The sequence below is a fragment of the Engraulis encrasicolus genome, chromosome 16 (assembly GCF_034702125.1).
Source record: "Engraulis encrasicolus isolate BLACKSEA-1 chromosome 16, IST_EnEncr_1.0, whole genome shotgun sequence".
Lineage (NCBI taxonomy): Eukaryota > Metazoa > Chordata > Actinopteri > Clupeiformes > Engraulidae > Engraulis > Engraulis encrasicolus.
In genome coordinates this window covers 22,349,628-22,371,933 of record NC_085872.1, presented here as the reverse complement: position 1 = coordinate 22,371,933, position 22,306 = coordinate 22,349,628, and the positions used below count along the sequence as shown (strand labels likewise).

The window sequence follows — 22,306 nt, the reverse complement described above, 5'->3', positions numbered from 1 at the left end:
CATAGAACAGGAAACCCTGGGCGACTTATTTCACCTCTGTCTCGAAATTTGCCCAATTCATATGTTCCTGTTCTTTTTGGGTGTAACAGCATTTCTTTTTTTCCTTTTTTTTGCTTTAAGTCCGGTAAGAAAAGAAGGATTCATTCTTTTCTCAGAGTCAGAGGAGTTGCTAACTGTTTTTGGTTTTTGGAATATTCCATATAAAGGAAAAACGGCTGTGCCTTATCCGAACCGAAAAGAGTGCCTGCTAGATTCTGTCATTAAGACAGAATTGAACTTAAGAGTCATGTCTTGGCAGGAATACTTTACCTCACACCTTAACAATTAGAACCATTAAATGAAGGAGCAGTTCCCCACAGTTGGTCTGTGCAGCATTATTTTGTAGTTCGATTTTTTTTAATACAGCTTCTGAATAGGGGCAATATGTAGCTTACTTGTGTACATCTGCTTCCTTTTCTACCTTTTCTAAAAGGTAGATGTTTGCAATTGGTAATAAAGATAACTGGGTCTAATAAAATGTTTTATTGGCGTTCAGTTGTTCCTGTTCTGTGACAACAGGGGAGGGTGTATTAAAGTGTGTGTTTGTGCGTGTGTGTGTGTGTGTGTGTACGTGCGTGTATTTGTGCGCATGTGTGTGTGTCTGTGTGCATACGTGTGTCTGTGTGTGCAGTGCGTGCATGCATGTACGTGTGTGTGCGTGTGCGTGTGTGTGTGTGTGTGTGTGCGCGCATGTGTGCAGTGCACACGTGCGTGCATGAATGCATGTACGTGTGTGTATCTGTATGTGCGTGCGTGCATGCACGTGTGAGCGTGTGCATGTGCGTGTGCGTGCACGTGTGTGTGTGTGCGTGAGCGTGTGTGTGTGAATGTGCGTGTGCGTGTGTGTGTGTACGTGTGTGAGTGGCATTCTGAGTCATGATGGTGGTACCAGACACCACACTGATGTGGCTTGACCGAATTATGGCCCTTTTATGGTACTCACACAATGATCCTCTGAAAAGCACACACACACACGTACACACACATCCTGACTCGTCTAAATAAGATCGTATGTGACAGATGGCTGGCCAGAGGCTGGCATGGTGTAAAGCTAGTACACCTTGATCTGTAGTCAACATTAGCAGAGGTTGCTTTGTTGTGCGTGATACTCTTAATCTACCTTTGGGGATGGAGTGCAGGGCCGCTGACAGCTTTTGCTGGGCCCGGGACAAAGCCACTTGAAAGGGGCCCCCATCCAAGTCATATAATGAAAGTAGGACCCAATTTTGGGCCCCTTCTGTCCCTGGGCCCGGGACAATGGACCCATTTCTCCCCCCCCTGTCGGCTTCCCTGATGGAGTGAATTTTGGAAGCCTTCCACCCACTGCTGGCACACATGCTACCATTGCAATTAAGATATTAGAATATGTTGCCGAGTTTTCTACTGGGTCTAGGATGGCAATAGAGGTAACGTACTAAGTTCCGTATACGGTGCCACCTCATAGAATGCGGTTTCCGCAATTAAAACAAAGCGATTCAATGTGATGACAACCATCACACTTATTGTATGGCTCATTTGAAAGAGGAGGTTGTCGTCTTCAAACTAAGACCAAATTGACCAACTGTGGTTAATGTACGGGTGGTTGACGTGACGCCTTGTTTTTTTCGTAACATTGGTTAAAAACCTACAAAACTGTTCTTTTTCCTCTTAAAAACAAATGTCAGTGAAAGAAGATGTGGTACATTATGTTTCATATTAGTCTTAGATGAGAAGAAACATTTTTGTCAAGATTTATGTAAGGTTTATATGTCAAATATCCTACGGTGTGAACATTAATGAAACCTGGAATATAATATATATATAAATTAACCAACGACATTTTGAATAATGTATGAAGCATTTGGCATGACTGCATAAATATTAACTTTATATTAAGATATGTCAATGTGAAAAAAACTCAAGACAGTAATATTAACTACAAGTTCAATTTCGTAACGCAAATTGCGTCCTATGGGGTGACATGTATGTCAATGTTTGTGAACGGGCAGCTGCAAGGCCAACTACAAGGGTCTTAAAGACAGGCTTCTAACCCACAGACATCATATATGAAGACTAGATACGTCATCGCGTATTTCAAGCACGTCCGCACAGGTCGGCCATATTAGCGCAGCCTAAACTCTCCACAGACCCCCGTTAAACCTGAAGTAAACTGAAGAATTGAAACGTCGAGATACTTAAAAATGTATACTGTTGCTTCGCTGAAATATTGACACGTGTATATAAATGGTAGGGCTCCTTAAAACTTAAGTGTAGACTGGGGTAAAACGCCTAAGAGATGCATCCCACTTAGCCTATTGTCCAAACATTTAGATATACCTACAGCAAATACACATTTTAACCATTGCTGTGCATTACGTTGACGGCATGGATATATTCATTGCACCAAATTAAAGACGACAGAGATGACGTACTGGAAGAGAGATGTACAGCGCAACAAGTTCATTCTATCTGGATGGCTTTAGCGTCACGACTCATTTTGAACACAAGGTGGAGCTGTCGAAACCAAAGCATATACTACAAGTGAACGTTTATTTGTTATTTTACTGAAAATATAAAAGATTACGTTGTGCATTTGTTTATGGGATCTATTTAATTACATGAATAAGCCTACTGAACTATATTATACATGATTTTAGACCTATGTAGGGTAGAATGCCCTAAAGTGGGACGATGCCTAATGTGGGACACCTTAAGGTTTAAGGGGTGTAGCTTTGCCCCAAGTTGGTAAATGTTTACAAAACTATAACCAAATAAAAGCCCTATCATCCTGTTATCATAATATCATGATTTAGTAAATGTATAGTAATACTCCAGGGAGGGATTACAATTAAGCAGAAGGACCCTGGGTGAAGTCCATCAAATGACAAATTACATAGCATTTGGCCAAATTTGTCTTTAGGGTATAAATCAATTCCAATCAAAACAACATTGTCAATTTTTTGATAAATATGTTGGGTAGGTATATGTTCATCAGAAAATAATGTGTGGTGTATATAAAATAATGTAATATTTTATTTTTAAACCATATTATTAGTGTCCCACTTTAGGATAGGTGCGCCCTAAAGTGGGACACAAGATTTTCCTAATGTGGGACAGTTGTAAAAGTAGTAATTTAATAAGTCAAACAATTACTATGAAGTCAAACACCATGTCCACATAAGAAAATGGATATTTAAATCCATATCAAAGGTGTATTTCAGTCTTTCTGGCCTAATCTACTGGAGCACAGCTATCAACACAACATTTGGGTCCAAAAACCGGAAGTTCTTTCCTCAAATAGAGCTGCCATGTTGAAGTGACCAATTGTGTGCAATGGGTTCAAACAGTCTCAGTCATATTAACCAATAAAAGAAAGTAAAATTAATTCATAAAACATGCTCTAAATGTGTAGCTGATATGTCTTAAAGAGTGGCAGGTCACATTTTGAATTAATATTTTACACAAACATGTTTTAGAGACCTTTTAATATACACTGTCCCACATTAGGAAACCGATTGTCCCACTTTAGGGATAACCATGATTTTTGACCAACTTACATTAATACCCAAATTATTCAAATTAGAAACACTTAACATGTTTTTAAAGGTTTTATTTGATTAGAGCATAACTAGAGGATGAAAAGGATGTAATTTGTTTGTATTGAAATGTTGTCATTAAATTTTAATAAACCACCAAAGTTGAAGTGACAAAAATTGTCCCACATTAGGGCATTCTACCCTACATGATAATATAATGTAATATAATATAATAATATTGTGAATATTCATCACTATGCAGTATCAACATATACTTTCGTTTGGAATTTTTTTATACTGTATAAAAAAACAACCCTTTCGAAAATCGATATAAATTTGAGGGAATTATGGCCATCTGAAGAGTATACAACACCCAAAACTCACTGCAACTGGTTGAGCCAGAAGGCTGCTTTAACATGGCCGCCATGCGCGGACGTTCGACTTGCATGACGGGAACGCGGACGACGCATCTAGTCTTCATATATGATGTCTGTGTTCTAACCAGTCAGTACCTCAGTTATTGGAGAGTGGTGTGGAAGTTTAAGGTGACTATTCACCTCTTAATATGTCTACATATTGCAATGTTTCTGTCACGTAATGCTTAGGTTCATTTTATGGTGTCCTGTGGTGTGACTGCTCTTATAGAAGGGGAAAAACGTTTTTTTATAAATGAAAACACATATTAAGATTAAACACAATATCATTATCTAGTTAGCATGAGCTCAGAGGTCAGTCATGTATACAAAAGGATTAAAATGGCCACAATGAAGTGAATTTTCTGTGGTGTGACTTCATGTCCTGCGGTGTGACATGCTTATGCAATGTGTTACTCAATCATTACTTGTTGTTCATGTATCATGCAAGGATGTAAGGATACCAGGATATTTATTTGTCACATTCACACAATTATTACAAGTAATACAGTGAAACCATGCAGTGAAATCACAGTTGTCTGCCTGTACAATGCATAGGCGTGTGTGGGTGGGGGTGGGGGTGGGGGTTGCGGGTGGGTAGTAATGTGTCTGGAGTGGAGGTTAAAGGAATAATTGTAGGGATATGTTTGTGCAGAATATTAATAATTGTATTGTGTCTTACAGAAATGTCACACCAAGGATGTCACACCGCAGAGCACATTTTCCCAAAAATAGCAAAAACTAGGCGAAATTCCATGGACCACTAAGAGCTTTATTTTTTTCTTTCTTTTTTTCTATTTTTTCCGTCATTTTTTTCAGGAATTGGAAAAACTTTTTTTTGTGTGTGTTACGCCCTTAAACGTCAACCACCCACGTACTGTATGTTGATTATTTGAACACGTATTCAGACTTTTCTTAGGTGTGAGAAAGGCCCTGCATGTGACTTTTGGCCCCATACAGTACACTATGCAGTCGCATAGCTAGCTGTGAGAGAATGAAGGAAGTGTTCCTCACACTCTCAATGGGCTATGTGACCCTGTTGCTAATTTTACTGCAAGAGTCACATCATTTTCCAAAACATCTGTGGTCCTCTGAAATTCCACTGGTCAGATGTACAGAACAAATTCCCAAATGTCACTGACGCTGTCGTGTTGTGTAGATGGGAGGCTATTACAGTTATTTGTTTACCATGATGAGGAAAAGTTACCTTTTTTTGACTTTGTTATTGTTTTAGTTGTTACGTAAATTATTCCCCAGCTATCCATTATTGGTGACACTCGGAGTTCAGAATTAGAGAAGTAAAGAACCTTGAGCTACGCTAATATCATCCAGCCCTCATTTGGTGGTGATGATGCGAGTGGTTGCCTCATGCATGAGTGAGTGAGTAATTATGTGTTGTTCTGTGGGAGTGTGGGAGATGTCTGAGGCACACCCAAGGCAGCAATACGGTGACATGATGACCTCCCCAGATAATACGTCCTGTGAAATTCCAGCAGCACAGTGCCAGAGAGAGAGAGAGCGGTGTGTGTATTCGGGTGGGTGGGCGGATGGGTGTGTTATGGCGGAGACAAATGGGAAGATGAATAAGCAGACTAATGTGAAGATAAGCAGCTAAATGCAGATGTATGAGCACTTGTGATGCTGACAAATAACCCAATAAAATGATATATTTACAGTCTGACACCCTCATCACCCCCCATTCCTGTATACCACAGTATGACATACCATCAGTATCCTATCAACTCATAGAGAGAAATGCTGGTGCTGGGTTAAAAAAAATATGTGTGCTTGTCATTACTTTGGGGACGCTGGAATAGACAGCTGGTGTCACACAGCCCCGTCAACTTCTGTAGCGCAAGGCTGGTGTCAGGTTAAAAGCTTCCCTGTGTGTGGCTGTGCACGGCTGACCTCCTGACCTCCACACCCCATAACAGGCGCGGCCTGCCCACGGGGCCGAGTGCTGAGCATGGCACTGCCACTCCAGCCCACCAGCAGTAACATGAACCTCGTCACCGAAGACATGAGCGACTCCGTGGATAACCTGGACACCCGAGAGCTGGGCTTCGCGGATGAGGAGGAGGTGGACTTTGACCCCACTAGTAAGGAAATCTATATTTTTTTAAATAATAACTAATAAACTATAAACTATAAATAACTAATTTCACTGCAAGCTTTCGGTCTTTAGACCTTAGACCACAGCGCAGAGGCAGAGAACTTTTTTATCAAATGGATGAAGACCATCATGTTATGAGTTGCTTTGCTGCTACTGTCGTTGTTGTTATTGTTGTTGTTTGCGGTGGTGGTGGTGTATTTTTCAAGCATTTGGCAATGGGGCTGGCCAAGATATCTGCATGAAATGTAGTGTCTTGGACAATTTTCTCATGAACAGTGGTGAGGTGAAAACACTTAAAGGGACACTCTGTGTTTAGTTGTTTATTTACAGAATTCATGCTGCCCATTCACTAATGTTAGCTTTTTCATGAATACTTACCACCACCATCAAATTCTAAGTATTCATTATGACTGGAAAAATTACACTTTTCATACATGAAAAGGGGGATCTTCTCCATGGTCCGCCATTTTGAATTTCCAAAAATAGCCATTTTTAGCTGCAAAAATGACTGTACTTGGACCATACTAGAAAATATTTGTTTATTACTTAGGCCTTGTAAACTTTCATGTAAAGATCAAATTTGGCAATAGGGAGCCCAGTTTCAATGAGCAGCATAGTTGCAGCAAAGATTCTCTATTCTCAATATAAAATATGCATTTAAACCGTCTGTGGTTGCAGTACCGTTTTTGAACATTTCCTGCACAGTGTCCCTTTAAATAAAACCCCTCTTAGTTCTGAGAAACTGACCCATAAGAGAGGTAGGAATCTGTTGGGATCTGCTAATTTTTAGCTGCAAAAATGACTGTACTTGGACCATACTAGAAAATATTTGTTTATTACTTAGTAAACTTTCATGTAAGGATCAAATTTGTCAATAGGCAGCCCAGTTTCAATGAGCAGCATAGTTTCAGTAACTTTTCTGACCATTTCTTGCACAGTGTCCCTTTAACGTAAACTCGGTGAGTGAGGTCACCGGGGTGAAACAGAAAGTATTTGACCATTAAGTGCTTAGCGTTGTGGTTGGGCTGAAATGCGACCTACTCTCCGATGTCCTGAAATTCTTACACCATCCTGCAAGCCATCCTGTTCACTAATTGTGTCAGAAACCTGATAGTCGAATAGATGAAGAAAATAGACAAGGCGGCCATTCTATCTGGCCTTGGTGTTACCTAACCAATGCCTTTGGATTACTTTTCTGAATGGAAAACAAAATGTGTACACGTCCCATTTAAAGAAATAAAAGGTAAACAGCAAACTGTGTTCAGCAAACGTGGTGTGGCTCACCCCTGTAAATTGCCCCACCTCCAATGACACACACGCACTCTGACACACAGGCATGGACGCATTCCCACACGTGAGAACATGAGAACAAATGCACACATACACACACACACACACACACACACACACACACACACACACACACACACACACACACACACACACACACACACACACACACACACACACACACACACACACACACACACACACACACCGCCACCGACAGCCTCACCTACTATGAGCCTGTTTCCATATCTTTGTGCCTGTGTGTGTGTGTGTGTGTGGACAAGTGCTGACACGCCAACCCCTTGCTGCTGTGTGTTCCAGGAGACAGCGGTATCTCGTTCCCAGCCGTGTACGAGACTGTGGGTTTCAAAGAGGACGATGCCAAGATCTACCTGGTGGCGGTGCCCATCACGGCCAAGATCCTGGAGGTTGAGCGCTTCACCGCCACAGGCCACGACCGCTTCACCCAGAGGAGTGTGTCCAAGGTTAGGGGCAAATGTTGGTGTGAATGTGAAAACCCATGCAGTACATACATACCCACCTGTAGTCAGTTTGGCCTCCTGACTGTCTGTCCGTCTGTCCGCCTGTCTGTCTGCCTGTCTGCCTGCCTCGTTTGTCTGCCTGTCTGCCTGTCTGCCTGTCTGTCTGCCTGCCTGCCTGCCTGCCTGCCTGTCTGTCTGTCTGTCTGTCTGTCTGTCTGTCTGTCTGTCTGTCTGTCTGTCTGACTGACAGTTTTATTTATTGTTTCAATCCTGGAATGCAGTTTTATGTAAATGTAGTAATAAGCCATGGATAAATTGGACACATTCATGCTCCAAAAAAGTTTTTAAAAAAACCCCAAGCAGATGAAATAAGCAAATACTACATCAAAAGACAATTTCAGACCCCCCGTCTCTCTCACACACTCTCCCTTTCCCTCTGTAGATGCCTGCTGTGTTCAAGATTGAGTTGCGGCATGGCAGCTTCACCTGGGAGGTGAAGCGTAAGGAGAAGCACTTCCTGGAGCTGCACAGGGAGCTGCTGCGCTACAAGACCCTGATGAGGATCCCTCTTCCCTCACGCAGGTACATACATACGCAGGCGGAGAGGAGAGGAGAGGAGAGGAGAGGAGAGGAGAGGAGAGGAGAGGAGAGGAGAGGAGAGGAGAGAGGAGAGAGGAGAGAGGAGACAGGAGAGGAGAGGAGAGGAGAGGAGAGGAGAGGAGAGGAGAGGAGAGGAGAGGAGAGGAGAGGAGAGGAGAGAGGAGAGGAGGGGAGGGGACCCTGATGAGGATCCCTCTTCCCTCCCGCAGGTACATACTAGACATGCACAGGATCCAAGATCCGGTTCCGGATCCGGCAGGATAATAGGGTTTTTCACAGGATCCGGGTCCGGCAGGATCTTAAGCAGTGGATCCTCTCCTCTCGCGGCCTCTCTCGGGACTCTCCGCCAGTGTATGTACTAGAGATGCACCGGATCCTGATTTTTAGGATCCGTCCGGATACCGGATCCACTGCTTAAGATCCTGCCGGATCCGGAACCAGATACCGGATCCTACGAAAGGGTTGAAACACAGCCTACTCGCACACGTGGGCCGTTTTATTACGTTGGCTCAAACTGTTTTTTAAGACTCATTGGCTTACTGCCACACTGCCTGCACTGGCCGCTTCCAATGTTCTTTCACTCCATGCAGCAATTGGGGTTGTGAAATACTGACTGAAAAACCTAGGCTAGAGATGCACCAGATCCTGATTTTTAGGTAACTGCTGGATACCGGATCCACTGCTTAAGATCCTGCCGGATCCAAATCATGTGAAAAACCCTATTATCCTGCCGGATCCGGATCCTGTGAAAAACCCTATTATCCTGCCGGATCCGGATCCTGTGAAAAACCCTATTATCCTGCCGGATCCGGATCCTGTGAAAAACCCTATTATCCTGCCGGATCCGGAACCGGATCTTGGATCCTGTGCATCTCAGGTACATACGCAGGCGGAGAGTCCCGAGAGAGACCGCGAGAGGAGAGGCAGGGTTGCCGACAGGGGGGGGATAAAGGAGACAGTTGTCCCGGGGCCCAGAATTGGGTCCTCATTACTTTGTATCAATGGGGCTGGGGGACCCTTTCAGATGACTTTGTCCTGGGCCTAGCCAAAGCTGTCAGCGCCCCTGGCTGAGGAGAGGAGACCGGAGGAAAGGAGAGGAAGATTGGGGAGGATGAGATGAGGGAGGGAGGAGTATATGAGGGGTGGTGTGGTGTGCTACAGGGGAGAACGAGGGAGGAGATGAGTAGAAGGGAGGGTGTTGTTGAGTAAGGGAAGAGGAGGGTGGGGTCGAGCGCGCCGTGGCGAGAATATGATGTGGCTCACCGCTGTCCTCAGATGACATGCTGGGCCCTGGCTTCATGAACCAAAACAGACAGGTTGGAATGCAGCTCATTCTTTTCAATCCACTTTTACTTTTTGGACTGTGGAGTAAGACTGTAACAATACACTCAGCTAACGATTCGGTTTCTATCACGATTTTTGATCTACGGTTGGATACACCCCACGATTTTTTAGATTTATCATTTTGATGATCGTTTATAGGTAGAATAGGTTACAAGAGGCTGCTTCTTTTTAAAAAGTAAAAAAATTATAATGATATTGAAGCCTGGAAGCACTATAACATCATATCATGTGGTTGTTTTCTGGACTGAAGAGTAACAAAACTTTGAGAGGCATATCACTATACTGTCCTCTTGCGATAAGGCAGTATCACAATACTGCCTTCAACAGCGTAACTCTGTGTATCACGAATTCTCGGTTTGATACAATATCATTACAGCCCTACTGTGGAGGTAACCATGCCCAAGCACGAGCTACAAGGTATTACAGTAGGAATTTCGTCCTGTTGTCCTCATTTTGCTTAATCATTCACACGTGTGCTTTTGCGTTCAATACGCCAGCCACTGTGCTATCTCTCATTAACTTTCCCGCTAGTGAGGTGTGGTCCATCGTCTTTTGGCAGGCCAGGCGGCTATTTTGAGGGCCATTGTCCGGGGCAGAAACGACAACATACTGTAGTATTGCAGAGGATATCAATCTGGTCATGCAGGAGGGGGCATTTAGTCTACTTGTACTGTATATCAGGTGAAGTCACTGGAGCAGAGCTGTGACAGTTCTGCACTGTGAAAAGTAAATACTGAGGTTGAGCTTACATCTGTGTTCATGCATTTGATATATAAAGTCTTCTTTTTGACTTAATTTACCATCTTTCTTTCTTTCTTTCTTCTTCTTCTTCTTCTTCTTCTTCTTCTTCTTCTTCTTCTTCTTCTTCTTCTTCTTCTTCTTCTTCTTCTTCTTCTTCTTCTTCTTCTTCTTCTTCTTCTTCTTCTTCTTCTTCTGCTTCTTCGTCTGCTTCTTCTTCTGCTTCTTCTTCTGCTTCTTCTTCTGCTTCACCTCCTCTCCCAGTCACACGGTGAGGAGGAAGAGCATCAGGAGAAGCGAGGCCAGGCAGATGCCGAATCTTCCACGGGGGGGAGGAGATGAACTGGGCCGAGAGGAGCAGGTGTCCAGCAGGAGGGTGAGAAGTTTGCCAAATGGTTACACACACACACACACACACACACACACACACACACACACACACACACACACACACACACACACACACACACACACACACACACACACACACACACACACACACACACACACACACACACACACACACACACTGTATGTTCACATACTCCTCAACTGTTTGCCGAAGACCAAAGACCCCTATACCACCACAGCCACTTCCTCAAAGCTGTGCGCACACACATAATTCAGCAACGCACTGCCTGTTTCACCTACCTATGTTTAGTAAGCCTATTCCTATTTACCGGATCAGCAAACCACATCACACCACTTTTGAACACACAGTACAATATCTCCATTGTAATCTGATCTCATAGGCTCTTCACACCACAACTTACACAGGCGACAGTTTACTCAAAGGCTGGGACAAATGTATTGGTAATGATTACCTCAGGTCAGTGTGCTGCTATGCTAATGAAATAACAAAGCTGTAGTCATTCTTTTGAGTAAGCACACGACACGCATACTGTACAGTATACAGAATATAGCCTAAGTACATAAATTGTACGTATGTGACACAATAACTGACACATAAGTTATTAATTAATTAATAAATAAAGTTAATTAAGTATGAACTAATTAAGTATGATGTTTTGGCAGAGGCAACTGGAAGACTACCTGAATAAGCTGCTTCGAATGTCCATGTACAGGAAGTACCATGCAACGGTAAGCGCATGTCTGTACCCACAAAGCCACTTCACTGACTGTATTAGTAAAATGTACTCCTCTGTTCAAAAATGTGTGTGCTCAGACTGGCGCATGCAAATGGAAATGGTGAGCAGTGGATGTGCGGTGGAAAATAGCCCAGGGCCTGAGGCAAACATTAGTCATGTGTTCCTTGGCTACCATTATAAAAAAGTATTAGCAGATTCCAACAGATTCCCTCTCTCTTATGGGTCACTTTCAGTTTACTTTCTAAAAGTATTTTGTCCTTTTCTCCTGAGGTTTTTTGTCAGTTGTCAAACTTAAGTATAAGCATGTATTTGAGGTCCTTGGTGTTGTTAATCAGCTGCCTTTTTCCTTCTTCAAAGATGGAATTTATTGACGTGAGCCAGATGTCCTTCATTCATGACCTGGGACCCAAAGGCTTGTAAGGACCCATTTCTGCTTTCCCTTTTAGAGAGATTTATGTCTGCATCCTGTGCAGGAATAAATTCACTGTTAACTTGACAGTTAGTGACAGTGAGGTGTGCTTCTACATGGACAAATTACATTACATTACATTACCTGTACATTACATTGCATAACACTTAGTGCACATGTTTATCCAAAGCAACTCACAGTTATTAACAGGGTATTGGTTGCAGTCCCTGGAGCAGTGTGGCATTAGGCGCCTTGCTCACAGGCTCTTCAGCCATGAATGGAGGTGAAGGAAGAGGGAAGGGCTTAGATTAGAATCTGCAACCCTCTGATTTTAAGACCACCTCCCTAACCATTAGGCCATGACTTCCCCAAATATATATAGATGAATTCATTTGTATTCTGATGTACAGATTACAAAATGTTCCTCACAAATATAACAAGAGAAACTATAAAAGTAAAGATAAATCTGCTTCGGAATATGTACAGTGCCTTGCACAATAAAACAGGCAAGTATGTTAGCTGCTTGAAAGCAGTACTGAAAGTAACGTCCCTGTGCAAAACCACTGTCCAGGTGCTGGTGATGTGCAGTAAGAGTAAGTAAATGAAGGATGAATCCCCACACACTGGTATATTTGCTGGTAGTTTATTTGGTGAACAACACGTTTCCCTGTTGCTTCATCAGGTTCAAAGAGAGTGAACCTGATGAAGCAACAGTGAAACGCGTTGTTCACCAAATAAACTACCAGCAAAGATACCAGTGTGCGGTGATTCATCCTTCATTTACCTGCTTGAAAGCAGGTTATGTCTGCTGTTATAGCCACCAGGTGATTGAAGACATTTTGCCACCTCCTAGTCTACAGCCAGGTTGTTCATCCAAGTAATGCTCAGGGAGTGATGGGTCTGCTGGAATGCGCAGCTCGCTCCCCTGAGGCAGGAACGGCTGCATATCTCCTTCAGACAGAGCAGACAGAGGGCAAATGATGACAGCACACACACGCACAGACACACAGACACACACACACACACACACATGCACACGCACACAGACACACACACGCACACACGCAGACACACACGCAGACATACACGCGCGCACACACAGAGACACGCACGCACACACACACACACACACACACACACACACACACACACACACACACACACACACACACACACACACACACACACACACACACACACACACACACACACACACACACACACACACACACACACACACACACACACACACACACACACACACACACACACCTTTTTGTCATTTCCTCTCCCTGTTCTCCAATACATACAGTAGTAAACCTCTCCTCTTTAACGTAACTGATATCAACCACATAAGAGCTGGCTGCAATACATGTGTCTGTGAGCGCATGACCTTGTCCTATCAACGAACTCTAAACTACTTTTGTCATTTCCATTGCGGCCTCCGTCAGAGAGGGGATGATCCAGAAAAGGTCGGGTGGCCATCGCATCCCAGGAATGAACTGCTGCGGCCAGGGCAAAGTCTGCTACCGCTGGTCAAGAAGGTCAGTTCACCAACAGTGCCAACAGCAGATAATGGATTGCATTACACCTCCTGCAGTGCATGCTTTGGTTTTATATTACCATGGATTGTCCCTGCCGTGGCCAGCCGGTAGGGCACTCGCCTGCCATGCGGCTGACCCGGGTTCGATTCCCAGCCTGGGTCCTTTGCCGCCCCCTCCCCGGCTCTCTCCCAATTCGCTTCCTGTCCACCTCTCACACTGTCTTATCAAAAATAAATTAATAATAATAATAATACAAAAAAAAAAAAAATATATATATATATATATATATATATATATATATATATACGTATATTACCATGGATCTCTACAAGGGTGCCACAGAAATGGCAAAAGGTTAATATGCACATACTGTATTATAAATGGTTCAAGAAGGTGCCTCAGTGTAACACCAGATAAGCGACTTTAAAGACAAGCCACTCCAAAGGCAGTTATCTTCAGGAGCTGTAGGCTATGTCAGTGGTCTTCTCTCCACACCGGCTGCAAATATAGCCGAGGGAACTACTGGACAGATTATGCACACTGAGACACTTTAAAGACTGTGATTACGGCTGTTGTGTCTTTGAAGCTCTGGGAGATATCCAGCCTCACAAGTTGAGCTTGATAGTCTTTGGCTGTGGCTGTGGCACATTGTAATTTTGCTGTTATTTAAAGCAGTGGTTCTTAACCTGGGGTGCGTAAACCCCCTGGGGCTGCGCCAGAGATTTCATGGGTTGCACAGAATTTCGTTTGTGTAGAGGTTGTGACCAAAATTCTGCCTGGGAACATTATAATTTGATGCCCATTTAAAGTCATTAAGATATTTATTAATGTATCGTTGTGATTAAGAATCATTGTAATTAATCACTTAAGTTATTTTTTACTGCCTATACACATGTAGAAGTTTGGGTTGGGGGTGCGCGGCTTGTCTTTGGCACAGGTAAGGGGGTGCTATAAGAAAAAAAAGGTTGAGAACCACTGATTCAAAGGATGCCACATGTGGTAATCCCAAAATTGGGGTGCTGATTGTGCTGGTCTATCTGCAGAGGTGGCTGCTGCTGGCTGTCTGGCAGACTGCTTGAGATGTCTCCCCCTCTCAGTAGCTCAGTTGGTAGAGGAGCCGTTTGGCAACCCAAAGGTTGCAGGTTCGAGCCCCGCTCGGCCTGACTCCCTCGTTGTGTCCTTGAGCAAGATACTTAACCCCAAGTTGCTCCTGGTGGCAGGGTGGTACCCTGTGTGGCAGCCACGGCCACCGGTGTGTGAATTTGAGTGTAACTGGGTGAATGTGAGGCATACAATGTAAAGCGCTTTGAGTGCTCGAAGGAGTGGAAAAGCGCTTTAGAAATGCAGTCCATTTACCATCTTCTATTATTAGGTGGCTGGTGGTGAAGGACTCGTTCCTGCTGTACATGAAGCCCGATTCAGGAGCCATCTCCTTTGTGCTCCTGGTGGACAAGGAGTTCACCATCAAGATGGATTCCAAGGAGACGGAGACTCGCCACGGAGTGCGGATAGACAGTCTCAGCAGGTGAGTCAGAGATTCTTTAAGTATATAGAGATATGCCAATGTAATAGATTGCTATGGGCACCTAACATGACCAGGTTCCGGTCTGCCTAAAGGGTGGTGTCATAATACTCCTAGCATTGAACAGAACAGTCCTTAGGTCTGCCTAAAGGGGGATTTCACCCCCCTCCCCCTTGCAATAATAGAACCCGGAAACAATGGGTCAATGGAACCTCTCTCTCTCTCTACTCTCTCTGGGTGAGTCACCTGTTAGGTGTATCGTACAGAACGGAAGATGTGAGAGCTTCGTTGCAAAACGGTATATATCCATTTTGGGGAACGTTGAGAAATTGACATTTTTGTATTGTGAATTCTACTGCATTGCTTTGCAAAATGTATTTTATAGGTTTTAAAAGTGTGTTCTCAAAATAATTGAATGGCAAGAATTCACACACACCATAGGTGAAAGGACTTCTGAACAGTTATTTCCAATAATAAAATGTGAAAGTCAAAAATGGCGGATACACCGTTTTGCCACAAAACTCTTCATGTACAGTACATCTCAACCATGAGGTCAGAACATAAATGTAAAGGCAATTACATCCTATAGCATGTGTTTATCAATGATAATGGCCTATTCCCATGTACTCTGCTCCTCTCCCCGCCCTCTCTCTCTCTCTCTCTCTCTCTCTCTCTCTCTCTCTCTCTTTCTCTTTCTCTTTCTCTTTCTCTCTCTCTCTCTCTCTCTCTCTCTCTCTCTCTCTCTCTCTCTCTCTCTCTTTTCTTCCTGCTTCTCTCAGGACGTTGGTGATCAAGTGCAACAGCTACAGGCATGCTCGCTGGTGGGGCCAGTCCATCGAGAACTTTGTGCGTAAGCACGGCAAGGCTTTCCTCAGGGACCACCGTTTTGGCTCCTTCGCCAGGGAGGAGGTGAACATACCAGCCAAATGGTAACCAGCACTGGATGGAAAAAAGACAAAACTGTGGCCAAAAAACTGTAAAGGAATAATAATGCACACTAATAGACGTTCCAAATGTATCTTGCATCTTGTTGAGCGTGTCCTTATTAACTTTGTGCTATCAGTCAAGCTTTTTTAAACAAATTAGTTTCTACTCTAGCCTGATAAACCAGCCTAAATGGATTGGATGTCTCAGGCAAAACATTTTGCCGTCCAGCAGTTGGCGCTGGTTTTCCAGGCTATTTCTACTCAGAATGATTGTGGGTTTTGTCTGTTTGAACCGCAGGTTTGTTAATGGGAGAACTTACATGGAGGATCTGGCAAATGCTATGGAGGAGGCAAGAGAAGAAATCTTCATTACTGACTGGTGGTAAGTAGCCTCGGCCAAGCCACACGTACTCCCCACCATGCTGCAGAAGTAGACTGTAGAATAGTAGACTATAGAATAGAATAGTCTGATATTACATTTTTTCTTGAAATTGGCAGGAATCGTCTTTTTAGGCTATTTAGTTCTCTCATTGGCCAGTTTAGTAGCTAATTCAGAGGAAGGAATATGATTGGTTGTAGTTTCAACTAGTAGCATACAGAGGCATAGTACATCCGACTGGTGGGAAGGATGATTGTAAGGGCCGGGCAGGCCTTTCAAAAGCATTGTCTTCACCTGAAATCCTCAGCTTCAGTGACTCCATTGTAGCAACCAAGGGTGTTTGGTCACTGTCACTTGATGATCCCTGGATACCTTGGTCACTTGAGGATACTATGACCCCTGCAGAAAAAAAATTGCAAACCTAAAAATAACTTCCATCAAAGGATGCATGCAAATCTCCACGTTGTGCTGGAAGTTTGCATGCTTCCGTGTGTGCATGCTGCTATGAATGCCATGTACGCTTAAGTGTGTGTGTGTGTGTGTGCGCGCGCGTGTGCGTGTGTGCATGCGCGCGCATGTGTCTGTGTCTGTGTCTGTGTGTGTGTGTGTGTGTGTGTGTGTGTGTGTCTGTGTGAGTGTGTGTGTGCGCGCGTGGGGTTCATGTTTCAGTTACGCCATTGCCATCAAAATAGCCCGACACCTGATTCCTTCAATGCCAACTGGAAAGTTGCCAATGCCAATTCATTGTATGACAGATGATCTCTCTTCTTAGACACAGAAAATAAAGTATAAAGGGGACACACTGTGGTAAATAGTTTCACAGAAACAAAACCGAAATCAAGGTGAAATGAAACAGATCTACGTAGTAAAGCGTATTTTCAGTTCTGCACCCCACATCCTTTGCCTGTTGTGTGCCTGTGTATTCTTCTGAGACTACTTCCTCATTACCTGTTTGATATGCACAGGTTGAGTCCCGAGATCTTCCTCAAGAGGCCGGTGGTCGAAGGAAATCGTTGGCGGTTAGACTGCATCCTCAGACGCAAGGCAGTGAGTTCATTTCTTTCTTTGCTGCTTCGTAGAAACACTTCGGTGCTCGTGGAGGGGTTGTCCTTTGCATGAAAGCTGATATTGGAGGAGGAGGGCATTTACTCACCTGTAAAGAATGCAACCCTGAATTAAATGATATCAACTGTTTGTGGGTGATGATAAAATGCATACACTCTTACTGTACATGTTTGGTTGTAAGGGAATGCTGGCATAGGAATGTATGGGAAGCACTGGTGTCCGAGATAGGGGGGGCAACCGCCATTCCGACATACTGCCATTCAGACATACTGCCATTCCGACATACTGCCATTCCGACATACTGCCATTCAGACATACTGCCATTCCGACATACTGCCATTCCGACATACTGCCATTCAGACATACTGCCATTCCGACATACTGCCATTCCGACAGTATTTGATTGTCATTCTAGGTCATTTGAACATTGTTGCAAGTACTTAAAGGCGCGTGAACAAGTACTAACTCAATTGACATTCGCAACAATTTTGCTACATGACCGGAAGTGGAGAGAGTGACAGCGCAATTACAGGATTACTGTATAATTTAGTGTCTAATTTTGTCACGGTCCAAATGCCCTTACAGGTAGGGTCTGAAAACAGATCCTGCAAGCTGGGAAAATGGTTCCTGCAATAAAAAGTCAGTCGGAATGGCGGTATGCCTGAATGGCGGTATGTCGGAATGGCGGTATGTCGGAATGGCGGTATGTCGGAATGGCGGTATGTACCGTTCGATAGCAGTGATTAATATGTAGCTGATGTAGCGTGACTTGGAATCACAGGAGCCAGGAGCCTGGTCACCGCGGTCGATATTATCCGGTCCTTTGCCATTATTACTGATATTGAGCAAAACATTGATCTCTGCTTGTCTCATTAACCATGGCGCTCCCTGGCCAAACATTTGCAAGTTTGCAAGTTTGAAAAAAATGAAATGCAAACATCTCCCCAGCTAAGCAAATAATGTTTTACCGTAATCGTGGTTTCACAGCAGCAGCACTGCATATGTTAATCGATAAACGCATACTGAGTCTATTGTGTATTCTTAGAAAACCAGTGGGCTGAATCTGTGCTTCTAAACACGATTAAGCACATTAGATAATGGTTCATTTCTCCTTCAACTTGTCAGCAACAAGGCGTGAGGATTTTCGTCATGCTGTACAAGGAAGTGGAGCTGGCTCTTGGCATAAACAGTGAATACAGCAAGCGGACACTTATGCATCTACACCCCAACATTAAGGTAATACCACAGTATCGTGTGTGTGCGTGCGTGCGTGCGTGCGTGCGTGCGTGCGTGCGTGCGTGCGTGCGTGCCTGCCTGCCTGCCTGCCTGCCTGCCTGCGTGCGTGCCTGTCTGCGTGCCTGCATGCCTGCGAGAAAGAGAGCAAGATAGTGTGTGAGAGCAAGAGAGAGGGAGATGGGGAGGACCTTGTACAGTAGATAAATAATAGATTAAACCCTTTTAGAAGAGATATAACCATAATAGTAATGTGGCAGTGTGCTGCTTTGAATGTTACAACCAATATGCAACTTTCCTCCTTTAAATCTGTCAAACCAATCAATGTAATGAAATCGTCTCGGCAAATAATTTTCAATTCAAGTGAAGTAAAGTGCATTCAATCATATTCAAAGTAAATGGAATTGTCTGCCTGCCTGCCTGTATGTTTGTCTGGTGTTGTGTGTTGTGAACAATTTCCCCAGTTTCAAATCTTACATAACCTGTCGTCTTCTTACATGTAGGTCATGAGACACCCTGACCATGTGTCCTCCTCTGTTTATCTGTGGGCACATCATGAAAAAATCGTGGTCATTGACCAATCGGTGGCCTTCGTCGGTGGAATAGATCTAGCCTACGGCCGTTGGGACGACCGGGAGCACCGACTGACAGATGTAGGGAGTGTGACCCGGGCTGTTGCCATGGCGATCGAACAGGTTTGAGAATGTCTTCTAGAATCTCCTTTTGTTCTGCTGTAGAATTATAATATCGCTTCTCATGGTTGCCATTCATCATCCCAGTCATTCATGACATCAATGAAAATACTTTGCTGTAATACGCTCATATTGAATGGCCTTCGTGCTTTGATTTCCTGTGGCGCAGGTTTTAATCTCTGTGGGAACCACGATGGCTTTTGACCATTTTCTAGCATCAGGAAGATATTTTCCATTTCCTTCTATTTAGTGCAAATAATATCTTTATTATGCTGATATACAACACCCAAGTGACTTACAAAGAACCCTTACAAAATGGGGACTCATCCAGCAGGAGGAAAAATGCTTTACACCAGTAGCCTGGACTATTGGCCTAGTATTGTTAGTCGTTGTTGTGGGCTACAGCAGTTTGCCAGTTGAGTATTGTTTGAGCACGGCATTAATGTTGAACACTTCAACTGTGCGACTGTGCATGTCAGTTGTAGACTACCAACCATGCGTGTCTCCACATTCAGCCTGCAGATGCTCCCAACTTTGGGATCACCCCCTCAGAGGACTCAGCCCAGAGAAATGGGGGGACTGTTGGAGGAGGAGGAGCAGGAGCAGGAGCAGGAGCAGGGGTGGACTCGCAGGACCAGCCTAAAATCAAGGGCATAGGACGCACACGGAAGAGCCGCTTCAGCCTCTACCGCCACCTCCACCGCCACAACCTTCACCACGCAGACAGCGTGAGCAGCATCGACAGCTCAGACGACAGTGAGTGTTGGAACTCCCTTTCTGACTCAGACACAGACAGTGTTGGTCTCTGTCAGCTGGTCAGGGTGTGGATCCGAATAGGATTGAAGTCAGTGAAGCACTTTTTTTTCCGCAGCAGGAGAGGATATAATTTCCATGGTGTAATAATTGGCATCCGTCCACAACCATTTCTTGTGACGCAAGCAGCCTGAATGCAACCTCTAATTACAATGAAACCCTCTGGTAAATTGACTGTTGACCTTCAAATGTCTGCTTGGCGAGTAGTACTTGCAGTTACCAAGGTAGCAGAGGGTGCTGTTTTATCATGGTAATAGGATGCATTTTCTACAGCTTTTTTTGAGACAAAAGCTGATTCCTCTTCTGCTTGAATCAAAATCGTACTGAGTAACTTGAAAAGCTTGTGATAATTCTACTGTCAAAGCCAGGGAAAGAAAGGGAATGTTTTTTTACTGTTATATATTACAGGAAGAGTAATATAATAGAGATGCACCGGATCCTGATTTTTAGGATCCTGCCGGATACCGGATACACTGCTTAAGATCCTGCCGGATCCGGAACCGGATACCGGATCCTACGAAAGGGTTGAAACACATAGCCTACTCACGCACGTGGGCCCTTTTTATCACGTTGTCTCAAACTATTTTGACTGAAAAGCCTCGGCTACCGGATCCTGGATCCTGGAACCGGATCCGGATCCAGTGAAAAACCCTATTATCCTGCTGGATCAGGAACCGGATCTTGGATCCTGTGCATCTCTATAATATAATTCCCATTCTCTGCACGCATCATCTAAAATTTGCTCAAGGCTGGTATGCATCATTACCTTTTCATACCAGCTACAGCAACGATTAGATGCGTTGTAAGAAGAAATCAGACCGTCAAATACAATTCACAGGATGTGTAGATCCATGAACCATTACATGGTTATAAAGGTAAAGCCATGCTGGAACAAGTTCTCAGTGACTAAATTTGCTTTATTTTTCGCCACCCTTTTTCTTACTTTTCTTTCCTTTTCTCCTCTGTCAGTTTTCAGTCCTTAAAGCAATCTTCAGTGACATGGTGACCTGAGGTTGTGTTGAAGCTGCTCCGTGTGACACATATTCCCAGCCTTGCCAATGGCAATGGATTACGAGATTCTGAGACAGGTTTTGCGAGTCGATTGCTCACCATAAGCTGATGTGATGGGTGTCAATGAAAGAGAATTGGATCGGTGAACTTTCTTCAACCCTTTTCAGTTTTCCCATGACATAAAATGGTGTGATCAGAGCAAATCTGTCCAGGCTTACTAGAGGAATCTGACATCCTCCTCCCCTCCCCGCTGTCTTCTTCCTGTTTGAGGGGTTGAATGAGTGAAAGTGACTTTGAGAACTTTTATCTCTCACGCCCAATTGTGCAGGTGGTATACCTGCCTTGTGTCATTCTTTACAGGACAGATCAAATAAAATACAAATGTCAAAATAATAAGTGCTAGGTACACCCATGATCCCCAAACATCATTGGCATTACAGGCATCCAAAGTCTTCCGCAACCTCTGGGAGATTCTCAACATTTGAAAAGTGACTCTCAAATGCCCAAAGGTAACGGAAAATGTCATGCAGCATCTTGCAGACATTTCTTCAACTAATTATTAGGAGAGCTGATGGATACAGCAAATGACAGGGAGACAGTTGGAGTGACAGGAGTGACAGGCCCCTGTCGTATTTTTGTGGATGTAATAGACAATCTCATTAGGCTATTCTGGTTTAAGGAGCATTTTCCATCATATGTTTCAGTGAAGGGAGATGTCTTGACTGCTCAAGCACGAGTTATGGAATTTCTGACATTAGGCTTTGTTGCTATGTGAGGAATGTCTGCAAACTCCTTTGGAGTGCTTCCCCTTTACTAGTCTTTTTTATTTTCTTATTCATTTTCTCATTTGTCAGGAAATATCAGGCAAATGATCCAGCAATCCAAAGGAATGTGTAATTTGAATTTGAATTCAATAGTAACTTTGGGACAACCTAACACCTGGGATACGCACAAAGCCTCCTTCCAAGTGACATTTGGCTCTGGCCTGTGCTTACTTGTGTCCCCCTGTGACATAGCTATGCAACACTCTGCAGGTGGCAGGCAACTCACAATTGTGCTTGACCAGCAC

The 22,306-nt window shown here is 43.9% G+C and overlaps 1 protein-coding gene across 2 annotated transcripts in view; it reads left to right on the top strand.

The window, feature by feature from the left end:
• Positions 1-22,306, top strand: part of pld1a (phospholipase D1a) — a 41,676-nt gene that overhangs the window by 4,316 nt on the left and 15,054 nt on the right. The window contains exons 2-15 of one of the 2 annotated variants that reach the window (XM_063219012.1): positions 5,902-6,066; positions 7,692-7,855; positions 8,295-8,434; positions 10,799-10,910; positions 11,570-11,635; positions 12,001-12,059; positions 13,504-13,596; positions 14,969-15,121; positions 15,898-16,047; positions 16,343-16,426; positions 17,389-17,470; positions 18,614-18,724; positions 19,225-19,416; positions 19,929-20,169. In XM_063219012.1, the coding sequence (XP_063075082.1) occupies positions 5,934-6,066; positions 7,692-7,855; positions 8,295-8,434; positions 10,799-10,910; positions 11,570-11,635; positions 12,001-12,059; positions 13,504-13,596; positions 14,969-15,121; positions 15,898-16,047; positions 16,343-16,426; positions 17,389-17,470; positions 18,614-18,724; positions 19,225-19,416; positions 19,929-20,169 (1,780 nt within the window). In that variant the 5' untranslated portion in view covers positions 5,902-5,933. Of the gene's footprint in view, positions 1-5,536; positions 6,067-7,691; positions 7,856-8,294; positions 8,435-10,798; positions 10,911-11,569; positions 11,636-12,000; positions 12,060-13,503; positions 13,597-14,968; positions 15,122-15,897; positions 16,048-16,342; positions 16,427-17,388; positions 17,471-18,613; positions 18,725-19,224; positions 19,417-19,928; positions 20,170-22,306 lie in introns of those variants that run through there. The other variant, XM_063219013.1, reaches the window with a different exon arrangement.